This window comes from Salmo trutta, chromosome 18, assembly GCF_901001165.1.
Source record: "Salmo trutta chromosome 18, fSalTru1.1, whole genome shotgun sequence".
NCBI classification, from domain to species: Eukaryota; Metazoa; Chordata; class Actinopteri; order Salmoniformes; family Salmonidae; genus Salmo; species Salmo trutta.
The window spans coordinates 9,891,403-9,909,441 of record NC_042974.1 but is presented as its reverse complement, the minus strand read 5'-3'; the positions used below and the strand labels follow the sequence as shown (position 1 = coordinate 9,909,441).

Genomic DNA, 18,039 nt, shown 5'->3' with positions numbered 1-18,039 from the left:
GACTGAGGGCTTGTAGGCCTGTTGTAAGGCAGGTCCTCACCAGATGTCACCGGCAACAACGTTGCTGGACCAGACAGGACTGGCAAAAAGTGCTCTTCACTGATGAGTCACGGTTTTGTCTCACCAAGGGTGATGGTCGGATTCGCGTTTATCGTCGAAGGAATGAGCGTTACACTGAGGCCTGTACTCTGGAACGGAATCGATTTGGAGGAGGAGGGTCCGTCATGGTCTGGGGCGGTGTGTCACAGCATCATCGGACTGAGCTTGTTGTCATTGCAGGCAATCTCAATGCTGTGCATTACAGGGAAGACATCCTCCTCCCTCATGTGGTAACCTTCCTGCAGGCTCATCCTGATATGACCCTCCAGCATGACAATGCCACCATCCATACTGCTCGTTCTGTGCGTGATTTCCTGCAAGACAGGAATGTCAGTGTTCTGCCATGGCCAGCGAAGAGCCTGGATCTCAATCCCATTGTGCATGTTTGGGACCTGTTGGAACGGAGGGTGAGGGCTAGAGCCATTCGCAGGTGCCGTGGTGGAAGAGTGGGGTAACATCTCACAGCAAGAACTGGCAAATCTGGTGCAGTCCATTAGGAGGAGATGCACTGCAGTACTTAATGCAGCTGGTGCCCCCCCCCCCCCTTGTTCAGAGACACGTTATTCCATTTCTGTTAGTCACACGTCTGTGGAACTTGTTCAGTTTGTGTCGGTTGTTGAATCTTGTTACGTTCATACAAATATTTACACATGTTAAGTTTGCTGAAAATAAACGCAGTTGACAGTGAGAGGACGTTTCTTTTTTTGCTTACTTTACTTTGTATCCCTCATTCACTCAAGTGTTTCCTTTATGTTGGCAGTTACGTGTAGTTCTCAGTTCTAAACATGTATTCCATTCATCGGCTCTATGTAAACGCCACTTCTAAATTTGGCACGGAATCATCTAATATTCCACCCCGATTCTGTCGGCCATACTGTTTAGCTGACATGACATTATGTTTCAATTAGCAACAGTTCTGAACATTGAAACCCTGACAGCAGTGAACAGGGGTAGGTTCAAACCAAGTACAAAAACTACCAAAACTAGAAAGAATGGCATATGGCCCTACATGAGCACTTGTACACTGAAAGAAAATTCCAAACAGGCCCGTTCAGATGTATTGCTCCATCATCCCTGTACCTAGGGAGACATAACTCTGTCTCAAGTACCACGGTGTGAAATCCCGAACCGGTCACACTTCAAAATTGCAATCATGTTAATACTTCCCCATCCTCTTCAAGGGAAACACTGTCAGGTGTGACGTGGGTGAAGGATTAACTCCACGTAGTCTATACCTTATTGCTTTTCTATTTCATTTAGGTCTGCGATTTTCTGACTTGTGAGTTTAATTCTTAGTTGTTTGTTTCTTGTTATGATTCTATGCGACTTGTTCTTATTTTGTATGTAACTTGTAGCTGTGGAAAGAAGTTCCTCTAGAAGGACAAGAAATGTAATCATCAAAACAAATCAAAGTCCATCCCATGGAGATGTTTAGGCCAGTGAAGGGGGTTGCAACTGAAAAACACCCTCCCATTTCTCTGGAATAGCCATTTACATTTAAGTCATTTAACAGATGCTCTTATCCAGAGCGACTTGCATTAGTGCATTCATCAGATAGACGATGACACTGTAGGCCCCTGGCTGTGCCAGCAGAGAAAAGCAGCTTGATGTTGAAAGGAAAAGGGTTTGGGTTAGGAAAGCTGGGAAAATGAAGGGGTGATAAAGAGAAAGGGAAGAGGTGACGGTAGAGGCCAAACTAGTCTTTGATCATCAGGCGTGGAGAAATGGTCTGGCTAATAAATCCTTTCGGCTTTATGTCCTCCTGACCTCCAGGCCCCGGACCCCAGGAAGAGTAGCCCAGATGAACCCACAGTAGAGTAACACTCACACTGAGGCGTGAGGACCCACACTACACAACAGAAAGCACCTCTACCTGGAACCACTACTCATTGGCCTCTTGACCAGGAGCCATTACAGTGGTTTAAACACCATCTGTGCTGGCTTGGAAATGTTTTCACATTGTCCTTTGTAGCACAGTTCCAACCACTATGGTGGAGTACAGCTCAGCTCAGCAGTGTTATTAGAGGTCCACAGTGGTCAAGACAGCAGAAGCCACATTGAAATGTTAATATATACTGAGGCTGTCAACAGTGGTGTGAGTCAGATCACTGGGCCAGCAGGCTTCTCTTCAGCTAGAGTAGACAAGCTATGGAGTACAGCTGGGTGATTTGGACCAAAGTCCATGTCACAATCAATTGACAGAATTATCACCATAACCATCAATTGAACGATACGTTGATAACAATGTGCACCAGTTACTTTTTATTGTGCTGCTGCTGCTAATGTTGTAGCTATCAATTGTCCCGTTAGCAATAGTCCATATTAGCAGACTTAAATGTTAAACTTCACATTCCTCTAGTAAAGGCAACTTATTGTTATAATCAATAAAATGTCCTCGACATATGGTCAGCTTGGTCGGTATCGATCGTTTTCAGTTTATCGTTCCAGCTCTAATATGAAGTAATGGGGTATGCATAAGGGGGAAAGGTTAGGATGTGACCTGGCTGAGAGGGTTCTTCAGACGCCCAGGGGGTTCTTCTTCAGACGCCCAGGGGGTTCTTCTTCAGACGCCCAGGGGGTTCTTCTTCAGACGCCCAGGGGGTTCTTCTTCAGACGCCCAGGGGGTTCTTCTTCAGACGCCCAGGGGGTTCTTCTTCAGACGCCCAGGGGGTTCTTCTTCAGACGCCCAGGGGGTTCTTCTTCAGACGCCCAGGGGGTTGCTCAGACACCGAGGCCAAAAAGAGTGGACTACTAAAGTCTTGGGTTGGAGAGTGTTAGAAAAAGAGTAGTGTAACTTCAGGCCAGGGGAAAGGCCAGGGGAAAGGCAAGGGGGGCAGTGTGCTGCGTTAGAGGTTTTCACATGGGAAACAAGACTGCAGCCTGCAAAAGCCATTATGTCCTGGGATGAATTTTCACCCCTACCTCCTCACCCCCCTTTCCCATCCGACAGACGATTCTCTTTATTACGCCAGCAGGGAAAGTCCATAAGAGGCTAGAATTTAGTTTGACAGCCCTCCCCCTCTACCCTGTCCTCCATACAGAGAAGATATCATTCATAATAGGGTTGAGATTGATATGATTGAGACACTACTGTGGGGACTTCATCTTAGTGATGTTGAACTAACAGCAGCAATGTCCTATCACACTACTGTGGGGGCTACATCTTAGTGATGTTGAACTAACAGCAGCAATGTCCTATCACACTACTGTGGGGGCTACATCTTAGTGATGTTGAACTATCACAATACTGTGGGGGCTACATCTTAGTGATGTTGAACTAACAGCAGCAATGTCCTATCACACTACTGTGGGGGCTACATCTTAGTGATGTTGAACTAACAGCAGCAATGTCCTATCACACTAAATGGCTGACAGAATATTCTTACTCATTTTCCATGGTCCTTTCGAGCTAAGACGACGATTGAAAAGTTTCTATTTCTCAGAAAACTTCCCCTGTAAGATGTTAACGTTACCTTGTATAGATGTTAACATTACCCTTTGAATGTATGTTTATATTTAAAGTAGTATAGATGTTTAATATAGATGTTCACATTACCTTTGAACGTGGTCCCCAGATGAGTCACCACTGAATTCTTGTGGACTAATTTCATCTTGTCCTCTAGTGAATGGATCTAGGAGAGAGAGTACAGTAGAAGACTAAAAAAGCACTGAATCAGTAAAGGCATTCCTTTTCTGGTAACACTAATTGTAAAGCATTATACATGCTTAAAACAACTTTGATGTGTTATACATACAGGTTTAGAAAGTGTTACCATTTTTATTCAAGTGGTTCTGTTCCTTTAAATGACCTGTACTGACAGTCTGTGGGAGATGAATACTGGCCTGCTACAGTGAGGGAAAAAAGTATTTGATCCCCTGCTGATTTTGTACGTTTGCCCACTGACAAAGTGGGCAAACGATCAAAATGATCAGTCTATAATTTTAATGGTAGGTTTATTTGAACAGTGAGAGACAGAATAACAACAAAAAAATCCAGAAAAACGCATGTCAAAAATGTTATAAAATTGATTTGCATTTTAATGAGGGAAATAAGTATTTGACCCCTCTGCAAAACATGACTTAGTGGCAAAATTCTTGTTGGCAATCACACAGGTCAGACGTTTCTTGTAGTTGGCCACCAGGTTTGCACATATCTCAGGAGGGATTTTGTCCCACTTCTCTTTGCAGATCTTCTCCAAGTCATTAAGGTTTTGAGGCTGATGTTTGGCAACTCGAACCTTCAGCTCCCTCCACAGATTTTCTATGGGATTAAGGTCTGGAGACTGGCTAGGCCACTCCAGGACCTTAATGTGCTTCTTCTTGAGCCACTCCTTTGTTGCCTTGGCCGTGTGTTTTGGGTCATTGTCATGCTGGAATACCCATCCACGACCCATTTTCAATGCCCTGGCTGAGGGAAGGAGGTTCTCACCCAAGATTTGACAGTACATGGCCCCGTCCATCGTCCCTTTGATGCGGTGAAGTTGTCCTGTCCCCTTAGCAGAAAAACACCCCCAAAGCATCATGTTTCCACCTCCATGTTTGACGGTGGGGATGGTGTTCTTGGGGTCATAGGCAGCATTCCTCCTCCTCCAAACACGGCGAGTTGAGTTGATGCCAAAGAGCTCCATTTTAGTCTCATCTGACCACAACACTTTCACCCAGTTGTCCTCTGAATCATTCAGATGTTCATTGGAAAACTTCAGACGGGCATGTGTATGTGCTTTCTTGAGCAGGGGGACCTTGCGGGTGCTGCAGGATTTCAGACCTTTACGGCGTAGTGTGTTACCAATTGTTTTCTTGGTGACTATGGTCCCAGCTGCCTTGAGATCATTGACAAGATCCTCCTGTGTAGTTCTGGGCTGATTCCTCACCGTTCTCATGATCATTGCAACTCCACGAGGTGAGATCTTGCATGGAGCCCCAGGCCGAGGGAGATTGACAGTTCTTTTGTGTTTCTTCCATTTGCGAATAATCGCACCAACTGTTGTCACCTTCTCACCAAGCTGCTTGGCGCTGGTCTTGTAGCCCATTCCAGCCTTGTGTAGGTCTACAATCTTGTCCCTGACATCCTTGGAGAGCTCTTTGGTCTTGGCCATGGTGGAGAGTTTGGAATCTGATTGATTGATTGCTTCTGTGGACAGGTGTCTGTTATACAGGAATCAAGCTGAGATTAGGAGCACTCCCTTTAAGAGTGTTCTCCTAATCTCAGCTCATTACCTGTATAAAAGACACCTGGGAGCCAGAAATCTTTCTGATTGAGAGGGGGTCAAATACTTATTTCCCTCATTAAAATGCAAGTCAATTTATAACATTTTTGACATGCGTTATTCTGTCTCTCACTGTTCAAATAAACCTACCATTAAAATTATAGACTGATCATTTCTTTGTCAGTGGGCAAACGTACAAAATCAGCAGGGGATCAAATACTTTTTTCCCCTCACTGTATGGTCATCCAGGGGTTAGTGAGTGAGAACGATCTGTCGACAACGTGTGTGAGAGAAAGTGTGTGAGAGAAAGTGTGTGTGTGGGAAGGAGCAGGGTAATTGCTTCTAAGGTTACAGTGAGAGTAAACAATGTTCTATGTAATTAAGTTAATCTAGAAAGAGACCAGCAGTCATTAAGGATGGCTGGAGGGTGAAACAGTTCTGGAAGGAAGAGAGGAATACAGTGGTGCGGAATGAGGGATGTACTGTGAAGAAAGACAAACCATGACCAACTGATGCCCTTTTCCTACTACTGAACCAAGCTGTACTGGGCTAACCTGATAACACCGCCACTACTGAACCAAGGTGTACTGGACTAACCTGATAACACCGCCACTACTGAACCAAGCTGTACTGGGCTAACCTGATAACACCGCCACTACTGAACCAAGCTGTACTGGGCTAACCTGATAACACCGCCACTACTGAACCAAGCTGTACTGGACTAACCTGATAACACCGCCACTAATGAACCAAGCTGTACTGGACTAACCTGATAATACCGCCACAATTGCTGGAACCACAATGGAAAGGTCAATGTGAAAAGAACACTTCCAAGCCAGCAGAGTATGGTTCGGCTTGGTACCGTACTGTGATCACCCCTTGACACTCACCCTGTCAACAAAGTGCTGTTCCTTCAGCCTGGCCTCACTCAGCAGGGTGGTCTTCTCAGCTAGCTGGGCCTGCAGCTCCTCCACACCCATCTGAAACAACACAATCATCAATAAAACACATGAGTAACAAATCAATACAGACATTTAGGTCTGGTTTTAGACCTTCCTCCTAAATGAATGGGGAAAAGGTTTTTGAATGGTTTCAGAGCTCCCTTGAAAAGATATTCAAATCTCAATGGGATTCACCTGGACAATGTATCAATAAAATACATGTGACTTGACTAGGATAATCATGTGAGTAAATCATGGATATATAGTGCAATACTTATAGTAAATAGAGTGCTATTTGGGACGCAGACAATATCTCTGAGGGGGTTAATTGGGAACAGGGATGGAAGAGGTGTGTTCCAGACCTGGGGTCAGATAATATTCAGATATTTTATCTGGGCTTAATGGAGCATGCCTGGTGCAATGGAACCGCTAGAACGATTTTGGATAGTAATTTTGAATAGTAATTGAACCCATGTATGGATGGAGGATGGAAGAGGTGTACTGCCTCTTTAAAACTCCTGTTTTCCAAAAGAGAACATTTCAGTCTGATTCGAGAGATCCTGACAGCATCCAGCAAGCTCTGGAGACCAGCCACCTAACTCAAAGAACCCTGACCACAGCATAGTATGTACACAACATGCTTTGACAATTACTTTGAACGTAACTCAAGTCTAAAGTAGGGGTCTGTTGTTAACACACACACACACACACACACAGGCACGCACAGACAGGCAGGCACACGCAGACAGGCAGGCACAGACAGACAAGGCACGCAGACAGGCAGACAGAAAGGAAGGCACGCACACACAGACAGGCAGGCAAGCACAGACATGTACACACACACACACACACACACACGTACACACACACAGGCAGGTGCACGACACACTCATACAGACAGGCGCGCGCGCACACACACGACACACGCATACAGACAGGCGCGCGCGCACACACACACACACAGGCACGCACATACACACACAGACAGGTGCACACACAGGCGTGCACATACACACAGACAGGTGCGCACACACACACACACACACACAGACAGACAGGCGCGCACACACACACAGACAGGCGCGCGCACACACACAGACAGGCGCTCGCACACACACACAGAGACAGGCGCGCACACACACAAAGACAGGCGCGCACACACACAGACACAGACAGGCGCACACAGACGCACACACACACAGACAGGCGCACGCACACACAGGCACACGCACACACAGGCACACGCACACACAGGCACACGCACACACAGGCACACGCACACACAGGCACACGCACACGCACAGGCACACTCACACAGGCGTGCGCACGCACACAGGCACACGCACAGGCACACACACAGGCACACACACAGGCACACACACACACACACACACACACAGGCGCACATACACAGACAGACGCACAGGCGCACATACACAGACAGACGCACATACACAGACAGACACACCCACACAGACGTTTTACTCCACAACTAAGCAGAAGATTAGTGAAACTAAGTGTTCATCTCTGTTAGAACTATAACTTATAAAGGACCTGAGGGTAGGCTTACATCGACTGGCTTAACTTTCCACACTGAACCGGTAATCTTTCTTCCGTCAGACACATGGCTGTTTCAAATACAGGTCCACAGAGAGGTTGGATCAACACAGTTTCAGTTGGTGTGGAGGTGTGTCTGTTTGTCTGTCCTTTGGGGCGAGCAGGAAACTGTATTACTGTATTGCTTCAACAGAAACCCATTGTAAAATGTCATCTATCCAATCCAAGCCTACTAAAACACACCGTATTGAAACACAGGCTCCAGTCTATATAGAGAAAATGGTGCCATTTGGGACTTGTACCATTAGTTTCTAGCATCTGCACAGTCGGTTGCTGTGTCCCAAATACCACCCTATTCCCTTTATAGTGCACTACTTTTGGCCAGAGATCTATGGGTCCTGGTCCAAAGTAGTGCACTAAATAGGGAATAGGGAGTCATTTGGGACACACAGTCAGTGGGAAAATACCACAGATATGGCAACCTCTTGACATCCTGTCTGCGGGGGTAAATTAAATACAGTCTGTGTAAACCGGTTAACCTGTAGTGACGGGGGTGGCGATAGCCTCAAAGTTAAGATAGGCAGGCAGGCCAGTAACCCCCAAACTGCTCTGCGGCTAATGCTACTGTATTTTGCTAGCTGTGCTGCTAGCTTCACCCTGTAAACATGGATGAACAGATACTGTACCTCTCCACTGGCGCTGTGGGTCCTTGCCTGCAGGTCCTCCAGCTTTTTCTGTACCTGACACACTCTGTCCCCCATCTCCTCCTCTCGACTCTGACGGGAAGAACAGGAAAATCACAGCTAGTCATTTCCTACAGTGTTTCATCTCTTACAAAATACTCAAAAACGTCCCCCTTTTCTTCTTTTTGTCAATATTTTTTTATAAAGTTCTTTGTCTGCACATTTTATTTGTTGCATTTCCATTTATTTTGTCACAAATATTTCAGCTAAAAGCCCTTCCGTGTGGATCAGTATAGTCTGATATCACAGTATTGTCAGTCCGTGTGTTACTCTGCTTCAGGCCTCCCTACTTTAATTATGTCTGGTGATGCGTGGGAGAAGACAACTAAAGTAAAAGCTGACTTAGCTGAGCAAAGTCAATCCTCAACAACCTATTTTTCCTGATGAATTTATTTTTTATTTCACCTTTATTTAACCAGGTAGGCTAGTTGAGAACAAGTTCTCATTTACAACTGCCAAATGGCCAAGATAAAGCAAAGCAGTGTGACACAGACAACAACACAGAGTTACACATGGAGTAAACAATAAACAAGTCAATGACACAGTAGAAAAAAAAGAAAGTCTATTTACAGTGTGTGCAAAAGGCATGAGGAGGTGGGAAATAAATAGGCCATAGGAGCGAATAATTACAATTTAGCAGATTAACACTGGAGTGATAAATGAACATATGATGATGTGCAAGTAGAAATACTGGTGTGCAAAGGAGCAGAAAAGTAAATAAAATAAAAACAGTATGGGGATGATGTAGGTAGATTGGGTGGGCAATTTACAGATGGACTATGTACAGCTGCAGCGATCGGTTAGCAGCTCAGGTAGCTGATGTTTAAAGTTGGTGAGGGAAATAAAAGTCTCCAACTTCAGCGATTTTTGCAATTCGTTCCAGTCACTGGCAGCAGAGAAGTGGAAGGAAAGGCGGACAAATGAGGTGTTGGCTTTGGGGATGATCAGTGAGATATACCTGCTGGAACGTGTGCTACGGTTGGGTGTTGTTATCGTGACCAGTGAACTGAGATAAGGCGGAGCTTTACCTAGCATAGACTTATAGATGACCTGGAGCCGGTGGGTCTGGCGACGAATATGTAGCGAGGGCCAGCCGACTAGAGCATACAGGTCGCAGTGGTGGGTGGTATAAGGTGATTTGGTAACAAAACGGATGGCACTGTGATAGCAAACTGGATGCAGTCTGAGTAGAGTAATGGAAGCTATTTTGTAGATGACATCGCCGAAGTCGAGGATCGGTAGGATAGTCAGTTTTACGAGGGTAAATCTATGAGGAAAACTATGAGGAAAAAAAACAACTATTACAAATTACTTTTAGTTGATGGAAATGTGACAAGCTGAGAATTCCACATGACTAATGGACATTTGATTTGACATGGAGCTCCTTTTCGTCCAATCAGAAGCATGCAGAATATTTCAAGCAATCCTCTCACTGGCAGAATTGACATCTTTCAGTTGTGCGGTCTGACTGAGCTGATCTGCCCGGCTCTCCCACACAGCTCCCAGGCGGTCTCTTCAGTCACTCGTCAATCTTTTGAACTGATGTGAAGCCAGGACATTGGACTTGTAGCTAACCTCAACTAGAAACAATGTTTACTCTCTCTTAATTTAATTTTGGCTATTTTTGCTTTGATTACATCAGAAGCTCTACTTTCCCCATGTGTGCAGTTATTCATTCATCTGTGTTGCCGCTATCATGCCGCGGTCTGCAAATGAGAGTTGCGGTTGCTTTTTTCTTATGGGATTTTTCTTATGCTATTTTTCTTATGCTATAAATATTTGGACTACAGTAATAGATTTTTGGAAAGCTCAAATTCTCTGCTTTTAAAGGAAACCACTGATTTACCCCCCTTGACAGTTATGATGGGGAGAAAATCAGAGCTGAAAATTGTTTAACCTGTAGCCAAGGCTTTATAGCCTTTATGGCCTTTATGGTTAACTATGGCTGGCATTGGTAACAATATCAATGTTGCCAGCTTTACGAGGGCATAGCTGGACAAGGCTATGTGAATGACTTAAAACTAGGCTAAAATTGTCCAGAGTTTTAGTCGACTGATAATAACTAAAACTAACGAAGGATGACATTACTAAAATGTGACGAAGACTAAAAAGTATTTAAGACTAAATCTAAAATAGCTGCCAAAATGAAGACTGCTTGAGACTGACAGGAGGGAGGTGGCTCCATGTCAGTAATAGTTTCATAAGGATGGGTGGAGTACATGTACTTTTCCTTTAAAGTTCAAAGCTGAAAAATATGTCAGGAACTGATAGGAGTTTCCGTATGATAGTGCGTACTAGTGTTTTCACGATACTTGTATCACAATACTCTGAGAATCATGGCATGGAAATAAAACAGGAAGAGGACAGATTATTCTGAGGAAAACCATCCTAATGTTGGGCCAGTAACTCCTACTTGTAATCTATTTTCTTAAAGCAAACCAGTTAGTCTGTGTATAATGATTAATATCAATAGTCTTATCTAACCCTATACGTTAAATTGCACGGTCTACGTAGCTACACAGTAATAGCTGTAGTTACATAGGAACTACAATATAATTACATTGACATTCATGTGTTATTCATTCGTACTGTACCTGGAGGACCTGCTCATATCGTTGGACCGTTCTGTTTAAGTCATCATCTTTCTGGGCGATCACCTTCTGGAGCTGATTGGTCTCCTCCCGATGGCTGTCCATAAGCTCCACCTCCACGCTCTGGGCCTTCTCTGGTTAGAGGAGAAGAGAGGAGTGAGGAAAGAGAAGGAGGAGTATGAGGAGGAGTGCTGATATAGGATCAGTTTGGCCTTCTAAATCAAATGAAATTGTATTAGTTACATGCGCCGAATACAACAGGTTTGATCATTTGATCTAACCTTACAGTGAAATGCTTACTTACAAGCCCCTAACCGACAGTGCATTTAAAAAAAAAAAATACAGATAAGAAAGAGATAAAAATAAAAAGTACTTAAAGAGCAGCAGTAAAAAAAAAACACACACACACACACACACACACACAGGGGGGTGCCGGTACAGAGTCAATGTGCGGGGGAACCGGTAGTTGAGGTAGTATGTCCATGTAGGTAGAGTTAATTAAAGAGACTATGCACAGATGACAACAGAGAGTGGCAGTGGTATGGAGAGGGGAGGGGGCGCAATGCAAAGTTTGGGTAGCCATTTGACTAGATGTTCAGGAGTCTGATGGCTTGGAGGATAGAATAAGCTGTTTAGAAGCCTCTTGGACCTCGACTTGGCGCTCCAGCACCGCTTGCCGTGTGGTAGCAGGGAGAACAGTCTATGACTAGGGTGGCTGGAGTCTGACAATTTTCAGGGCCTTCCTCTGACACCGCCTGGTATAGAAGTCCTGGATGGCTGGATGCTTGGCCCCAGTGAAGTACTGGGCCGTTCGCACTGCCCTCTGAAGTGCCTTACGGTCGAAGGCTGAGCAGTTGCCATACCAGGCAGTGATGCAACCAGTCAGGATGCTCTCAATGGTGCAGCTGTAGAACCTTTTGAGGATCTGAGGACCCATGCCAAATCTTTTCAGTCTCCTGAGTGGGAATAGGGTTTGTCGTGCCCGCTTCATGACTGTCATGTTGTGCTTGGAACATGATAGTTTGTTGGTGATGTGGACACCAAGGAACTTGAAGCTCTCAACCTGCTCCACTGCAGCTGCGTCAATGAGAATGGGGGTGTGCTCGGTCCTCTTCTCCCTGTAGTCCACAATCATCTCCTTTGCCTTGATCACGTTGAGGGAGAGGTTGTTGTCCTGGAACCACACGGCTAGGTCTCTGACCTCCTCCCTATAGGCTGTCTCGTTGTCGATGATCAGGCCTACCACTGTTGTGTCTTTGGCAAATTTAATGATAGTGTTGTAGTCGTGTCTGGCCGTGCAGTCGTGGGTGAACAGGGAGTACAGGATGGGGCTGAGCACGCACCCCTGAGTGGCCCCTGTGTTGAGGATCAGCGTGACGGATGTGTTGTTACCTACCCTTAGCACCTGGGGGGGGCCTGTCAGGAAGTCCAGGATCCAGTTGCAGAGGGAGGTGTTTAGTCCCAGGATCCTTGGCTTATTGATGAGCTTTGACGGTACTATGATGTTGAACGCTGAGCTGTAGTCAATGAATAGCATTCTCACATAGGTGTTCCTTTTGTCCAGGTGGGAAAGTGCAGTGTGGAGTGCAATAAAGACTGCATCATCTGTGGATCTGTTGGGGCGGAATGCAAATTGGAGTGGGTCTCGGGTTTCTGGGATGATGGTGTTGATGTGAGCCATGACCAGCCTTTCAAAGCACTTCATGGCTACAGACGTGAGTGCTACGGGTCGGTAGTCATTTAGGTAGGTTACCTTAGTGTTCTTGGGCACAAGCATTATGGTGGTCTGCCTAAAACATGTTGGTATTACAGACACTGACAGGGAGAAGTTGAAAATGTCAGTGAAGACAGTTGCTAGTTGTTCAGCGCATGCTCGCAGTACACGTCCTGGTAATCCTTCAGGCCCTGCGGCCTTGAGAATTACTCACATCGGCTGTGGAGAGCGTGATCACACAGTCTTCCGGTACAGCTGGTGCTATCATGCCCGCTTAAGTGTTATTTGCCTCGAAGCGAGCACAGAAGTAGTTTAGCTCGTCCGGTAGGCTTGTGTCACTGGGCAGCTCTAGGCTGTGCTTCCCTTTGTAGTCTGTAATGGTTTGCAGGCCATGCCACATCCGACGACTGTCAGAGCCGGTGTAGTACGATTCGATCTTAGTCCTGTGTTGATGCTTTGCCTGTTTGATGGTTCGTCGGAGGGCATAGCGGGATTTCTTATAAGTTTCCGGGTTAGAGCCCTGCTCCTTGAAAGCGGCAGCTCTAGCCTTTAGTTCAGTGCGGATGCTGCCTGTAATCCATGGCTTCTGGTTGGGGTATGTACGTACGGTCACTGTGGGGACAACGTCGTCGATGCAGGTATTGATGAAGCCAATGACAGATGAGGTGTACTCCTCAATGCCATTGGAGGAATCCCGGAACATATTCCAGTCTGTGCTAGCAAAAGAGTCCTGTAGCTTAGCATCTGCTTCATCTGACCACATTTTTTAATCATACTGAAAAGGATGAAATGAACAGGAGGGACCTGATGCGCAATCAGATTTAACATTCCTACTCTGAGGCGGCTTTTGAATACGGGCCCAGAATTTAAGCACGAAGTAGACCTTGAAATTCACATATTCCAAACCAGTCACTCATTTCCCCTGTTGGAATGCAGTGTGAATGACTGGACTACAGTGAAAACATATGGTGATTCATTCAGAAAGAGACCGTTTCTTAACCGCTATTTCACCCCTATTGTTCTGTCTGAAAAGTCACTCATCTTTCAAATTAATTTAATTTAGAAAAAAATATTCAAATGAGTCCTACAAGGACACCAACACAAATTACACTTTCATGTATGTGGATTTTACTCAACTCCACACATTCATGACAAATGATAAAACAATTAAGAATTTGTATTGGTGAAGTTTGAGAGTATTGTTAGAATATAAACTAACAACTTAAACCATTTGTCACACAAGACAAATGTACTTTTGAAACATAATGATTAAAATTGTATATTCATTTTTAAGTGTTTTGGGCAGTGACAGTCTCAATGGTAATAGTAACATAAGTAGCTAGAAGCATAAACCAAATAAACTTGGTGAGGTGCTGACTAATAGAAAGTGAACTGTAGAAAAAGAAAGCTGAGACTTTATTTATCTGAAGTTTCAATGGTAATACAGTGTCTCATCATGCAACGGCATGTCAGAAAACTCTGATTCCCTCTCACCAATGGTCTCCTTCACTGCAGCAGTCAGCTCCTGTTCTTTCAAAGCCATCTGTGTGTTGAACTCCCTCATCAGCTGCTTCAGGGACAAGTTGTGCTTCATCTCCAGATCTTCAACCTCAAGCCTGTTCAATGGAGGAGAATAACATAAAATACAGTATGGATGGAGAGAAAACAGAGGAAGTACCACAAAGACAGAATTTGAAAGTAAAAACAGGAATAATAGAAAGGGAAATTAATGCAATTATTTTCTGAACTCAACTGACAAAGGGCTTTCTAAACAATTGTATTTGTTTGATTGGTTGTTTGACTACACTAAGGCAGAACATTAGGTCAAACTTACATGAGTTTCTTCTCGTTCTCTTGGGTCAACTCTTGCTTCACATACTCCAGGTCTTGCTGGTGTTCCTTCCTCAGGGTTCGCAGGTATTTCTGTAGCTTCTGCTTCTCCTGCACCGCCTTCGTAAGCTTATTCTGCATGGACGACAGAGATTCAGCATCCCCATCTTCCTGCGTCAGAGAGTGGTTCTCCCTCTCTTTGTCTGCTGTAAGACTCTTGGTTTGCTCTGCAGTGCAATGCGCCACTACCTCCACTGCATTCTGACCCTGTGTTTCTAAGCGAGGCAATTCTGTATTTTTCTGTTCAATCAGTGCAGTCTTCTCAAGCAGATCTTCCTTGAGGTGGCTGATTTCAGCCAGAAGGTTGACTTTCTCCTCCTCTACTTCCTTGAGCTTCATCTCAACCTCCTCAAGCCTTGAGACAGTCTCATCTGCTTTGGTCTCCTCCTGGTTCGAATCATCTCTCCGATACGACAATAACTTTCCCTTGTACATGTTCTTCGAGCTCTCTTTCGCAAGTCTCTCATAATTCCGAAGCTGCTCAAGATGCTTTTCTTGTTCTTCCTTACACTTGGCTAGGGCTTTCTCCTGGTTCAAAATGTCTTTCTGAAGCAACGATAGCTTTTCCTCGTACATCTCCTTCAAACTCTGTAAAGAGCTCTCTTTTTCCAGTCTCTCATCACTATGAATTTGCTCTATGTGTTTCTCCTGTTCTTCCTTCATCTTGGCCATGGCTTTCTCGAGGGATTTTCCTTTCTCCTCCAGGGTTTCCACCCCCTGCTTTTTTGTCGCTTCGTCTACCTTGGCCTCTTCCAACTGTGCCCGAAGGGCTTTGACAGTCTTTTCCTTCTCCTCGAGTTGTGAGGTCAACTGTTTCCGAATCTGACTGATTTTCTGCTCAGCTTTCTTCTTCAGCTCAGCCACTTTCCCAGCATTGTCTTTTGACAACTTCTCTTCAGCCACCTTCTGACTCTCATCTTTGGTCTCAAGAATCTCAGCCTTCGTCTTGTCAAAGGCTTCCCTCTGCCGCTCCAGCTCTTTTTTCAAAGTTTGGTTCTCTCTCTCCATGGACTGCAATTTCTCCTCGGTTGCCTGGACTAGATTTCCATTCTGGATTCTGAACTGCTCCTGAGTCTGTTGTAGACGCTCTGTGAGCTCTCGTTTCTCACGCTCCCTGATACTGTGCTGCTGCTTCAGGTCAGCAGTTAGCTGCTCGCTCTCCTTTGTCTTGAGGACCAGTTGCTTCTCCAAAGTGTGTATCCTGTCAACCTTTGTAAGGATAACGTTTTTAAGATGTGATATCTTCTTCTGATTACCCAGAACCCGGTCTTTCAGCTCGCTCACTCTGCTCTCAACTCGTTCAGAGAGCTGCTTCGTACCATCTTCGATGCTGGCCTCAATGTCCCGGCAGTAACGCATTAATACCTTGCTGATCCCAGCGAACTGCTTCTGCATTTCGTTTTCCTTGACTTCTAGTTGAAGAGAATGTTGTTCAAGTCTCCTCTGAACTGCCTCCCCTTCCTTGCCCTTACAAGCCTCAAGAGCTTGAAGCTGCTTCTCAGTGTCTACAAACCTCTCAGACAGAGACTTGAGCTTCTCTCTTGCCTTATTCTCAGTCTTGTTCAGTTGATCCTGGAAGGAGTTCCTCTCATTAAGAGCAGCGTTAAGATTCCTCTCGACCGCCTCCATTTGCTTTTTGAGCATTGCCTCAGCTTGAGATAAACTCTCCATCTTGACTGCGGCTTCCTTCAGTTCGGCTTGCAGTTTCTGCACAGTGGTCTGTCTCATCACCAACTCTTCCTTCAAGTCCATCACTTCCTGCACAACTTGCTCTTTTTCTTCCATGGTGGTTCCAAGCTGCTGGTTGACCTCCTCCACTTCCTGTATCTTCTTCTGTAGTATTTGTGTGTGTTTATCCTGCATTTCTTCTTCCTGTTGTCCCATCTTTTCCTGCCAATGATTCTCAAGCTTTTCCTTCTCTTGCTTATGGACTTCACACATCTTCTCTAGTTCTTCCTTGTGATAGGACTCAAGCTGGTACATAGCACTGCTCAGGCCTTCTGAACTTGTCTGAGACTCCAGGATTTTTTCTTTAAGTTTTTGTTCTTTCTGCTGTAGCACTGACTCCTTCTTCGACAGTTGCTTTTTCAAAGATTCGTCTTGCTCCCGAAGCTTCTTCTTAAATTTATCCTGCATCTCTTTGGTCTCAGTTTTAAAATTCTCCATCTTTGTCTCCTGTGATTTCCACTTGGCCTCCATGTCTTTCTTAATGTTGTCCACCTTCTTCTCATGAACAGCCTTCTGGTCCTCTAGGTGTTTCTTTAGTCGTTTTTCTTCCTCTTGCTTAGTGTTCAGTTCGTCAGTGTAAGATTTATCCTGTTCAGAGAGCTCCTTCTTAGCCTGCTGCAACTGCTTCTCTAGCACTTCAAGCTCCTGTACCTTTTGTTGAAGAGAGTCCTCTTTCTGCTGGAAGTCACTTTGAGTTGTTTCCAGTTTATGCACAAAATCTTTTAATTGAGTCCTGCACTCTGAGAGTTCATCTCTAATCTTACTGAGTTGGGCGTTAGATTTCTCAAGGCCCTTCTTTTCTGATTGTGTCTGCTTTAAACTCTTTCTAAGCTCCTCCAATTCTTTAACCTTATCATTCCTGTCTTGAAGAACCATCTTGGACTCTTCTTTCAGGCTTTTCTCACAGACAAGTTGAGCCTCAAGCTCTTTCTCTTTCTCCTTCAGCACTATCATCAACTTGTGGAGTTCGTCTTTTAGCATCTTCTTCATTCCTCCCAGGGACTGCTCATGCTGCAGCTTGATCTCCTCGATATCTGTACTGTGCTTGGTCAGCACCTCCTGCAGCCTCTTCTCCGACTCCTGCCTGGCTGACCCACCAGCATTTTCAACTGCATCTAGTCTCTCCTCGAGAACCTGTTTGATCCTCAACACCTCCTGGAGCTCAAAGGAAAGGGCTTCCAGCTGAGTCTGTTTCACATCCAGCTTCTCCATTGTCCTCTGGTTCATGTCCTCTTCATGGGCTTGTAACTGGACCTCTTTCTCCTTCAAGATGGTCTCCACTTCAGCTCTGTGTTTTGCCCTGAGCTCCTCCATAGCAGCATTGTGTTGGGCTAAGGCCTCCTGATGCAGCTCTAGCTTGTGCTTCTCCATCTCCTCGCAGTGCTTCTCCTCTAGTACAGTCACCTCGTCCTTGTGTTTCTTCCTTAGCTCCTCCATCGGAGTAGAGACATCATCGGTTGATGGAACTGATCCAGGTTGGGAGTACTTTTCCAGAGAGCTCTCGAGTTCCAGTATTCTCTGTAATGAGATGTGCAGTATTTATTGTGTGTTTGCCATAGAATCAACCAA

General features: G+C 45.2%; 1 protein-coding gene across 5 annotated transcripts in view; it reads right to left on the bottom strand.

The window, feature by feature from the left end:
- LOC115152815 (golgin subfamily A member 4) overlaps positions 1-18,039 on the bottom strand; it is a 53,886-nt gene that overhangs the window by 11,470 nt on the left and 24,377 nt on the right. For 4 of the 5 annotated variants that reach the window (XM_029697652.1, XM_029697653.1, XM_029697654.1 and 1 more), the window contains 6 exons: positions 14,687-17,988; positions 14,347-14,468; positions 11,142-11,272; positions 8,491-8,580; positions 6,197-6,286; positions 3,656-3,731 (listed from right to left, as the gene is read on the bottom strand). In XM_029697652.1, the coding sequence (XP_029553512.1) occupies positions 3,656-3,731; positions 6,197-6,286; positions 8,491-8,580; positions 11,142-11,272; positions 14,347-14,468; positions 14,687-17,988 (3,811 nt within the window). Of the gene's footprint in view, positions 1-3,655; positions 3,732-6,196; positions 6,287-7,817; positions 7,954-8,490; positions 8,581-11,141; positions 11,273-14,346; positions 14,469-14,686; positions 17,989-18,039 lie in introns of those variants that run through there. The other variant, XR_003867584.1, reaches the window with a different exon arrangement.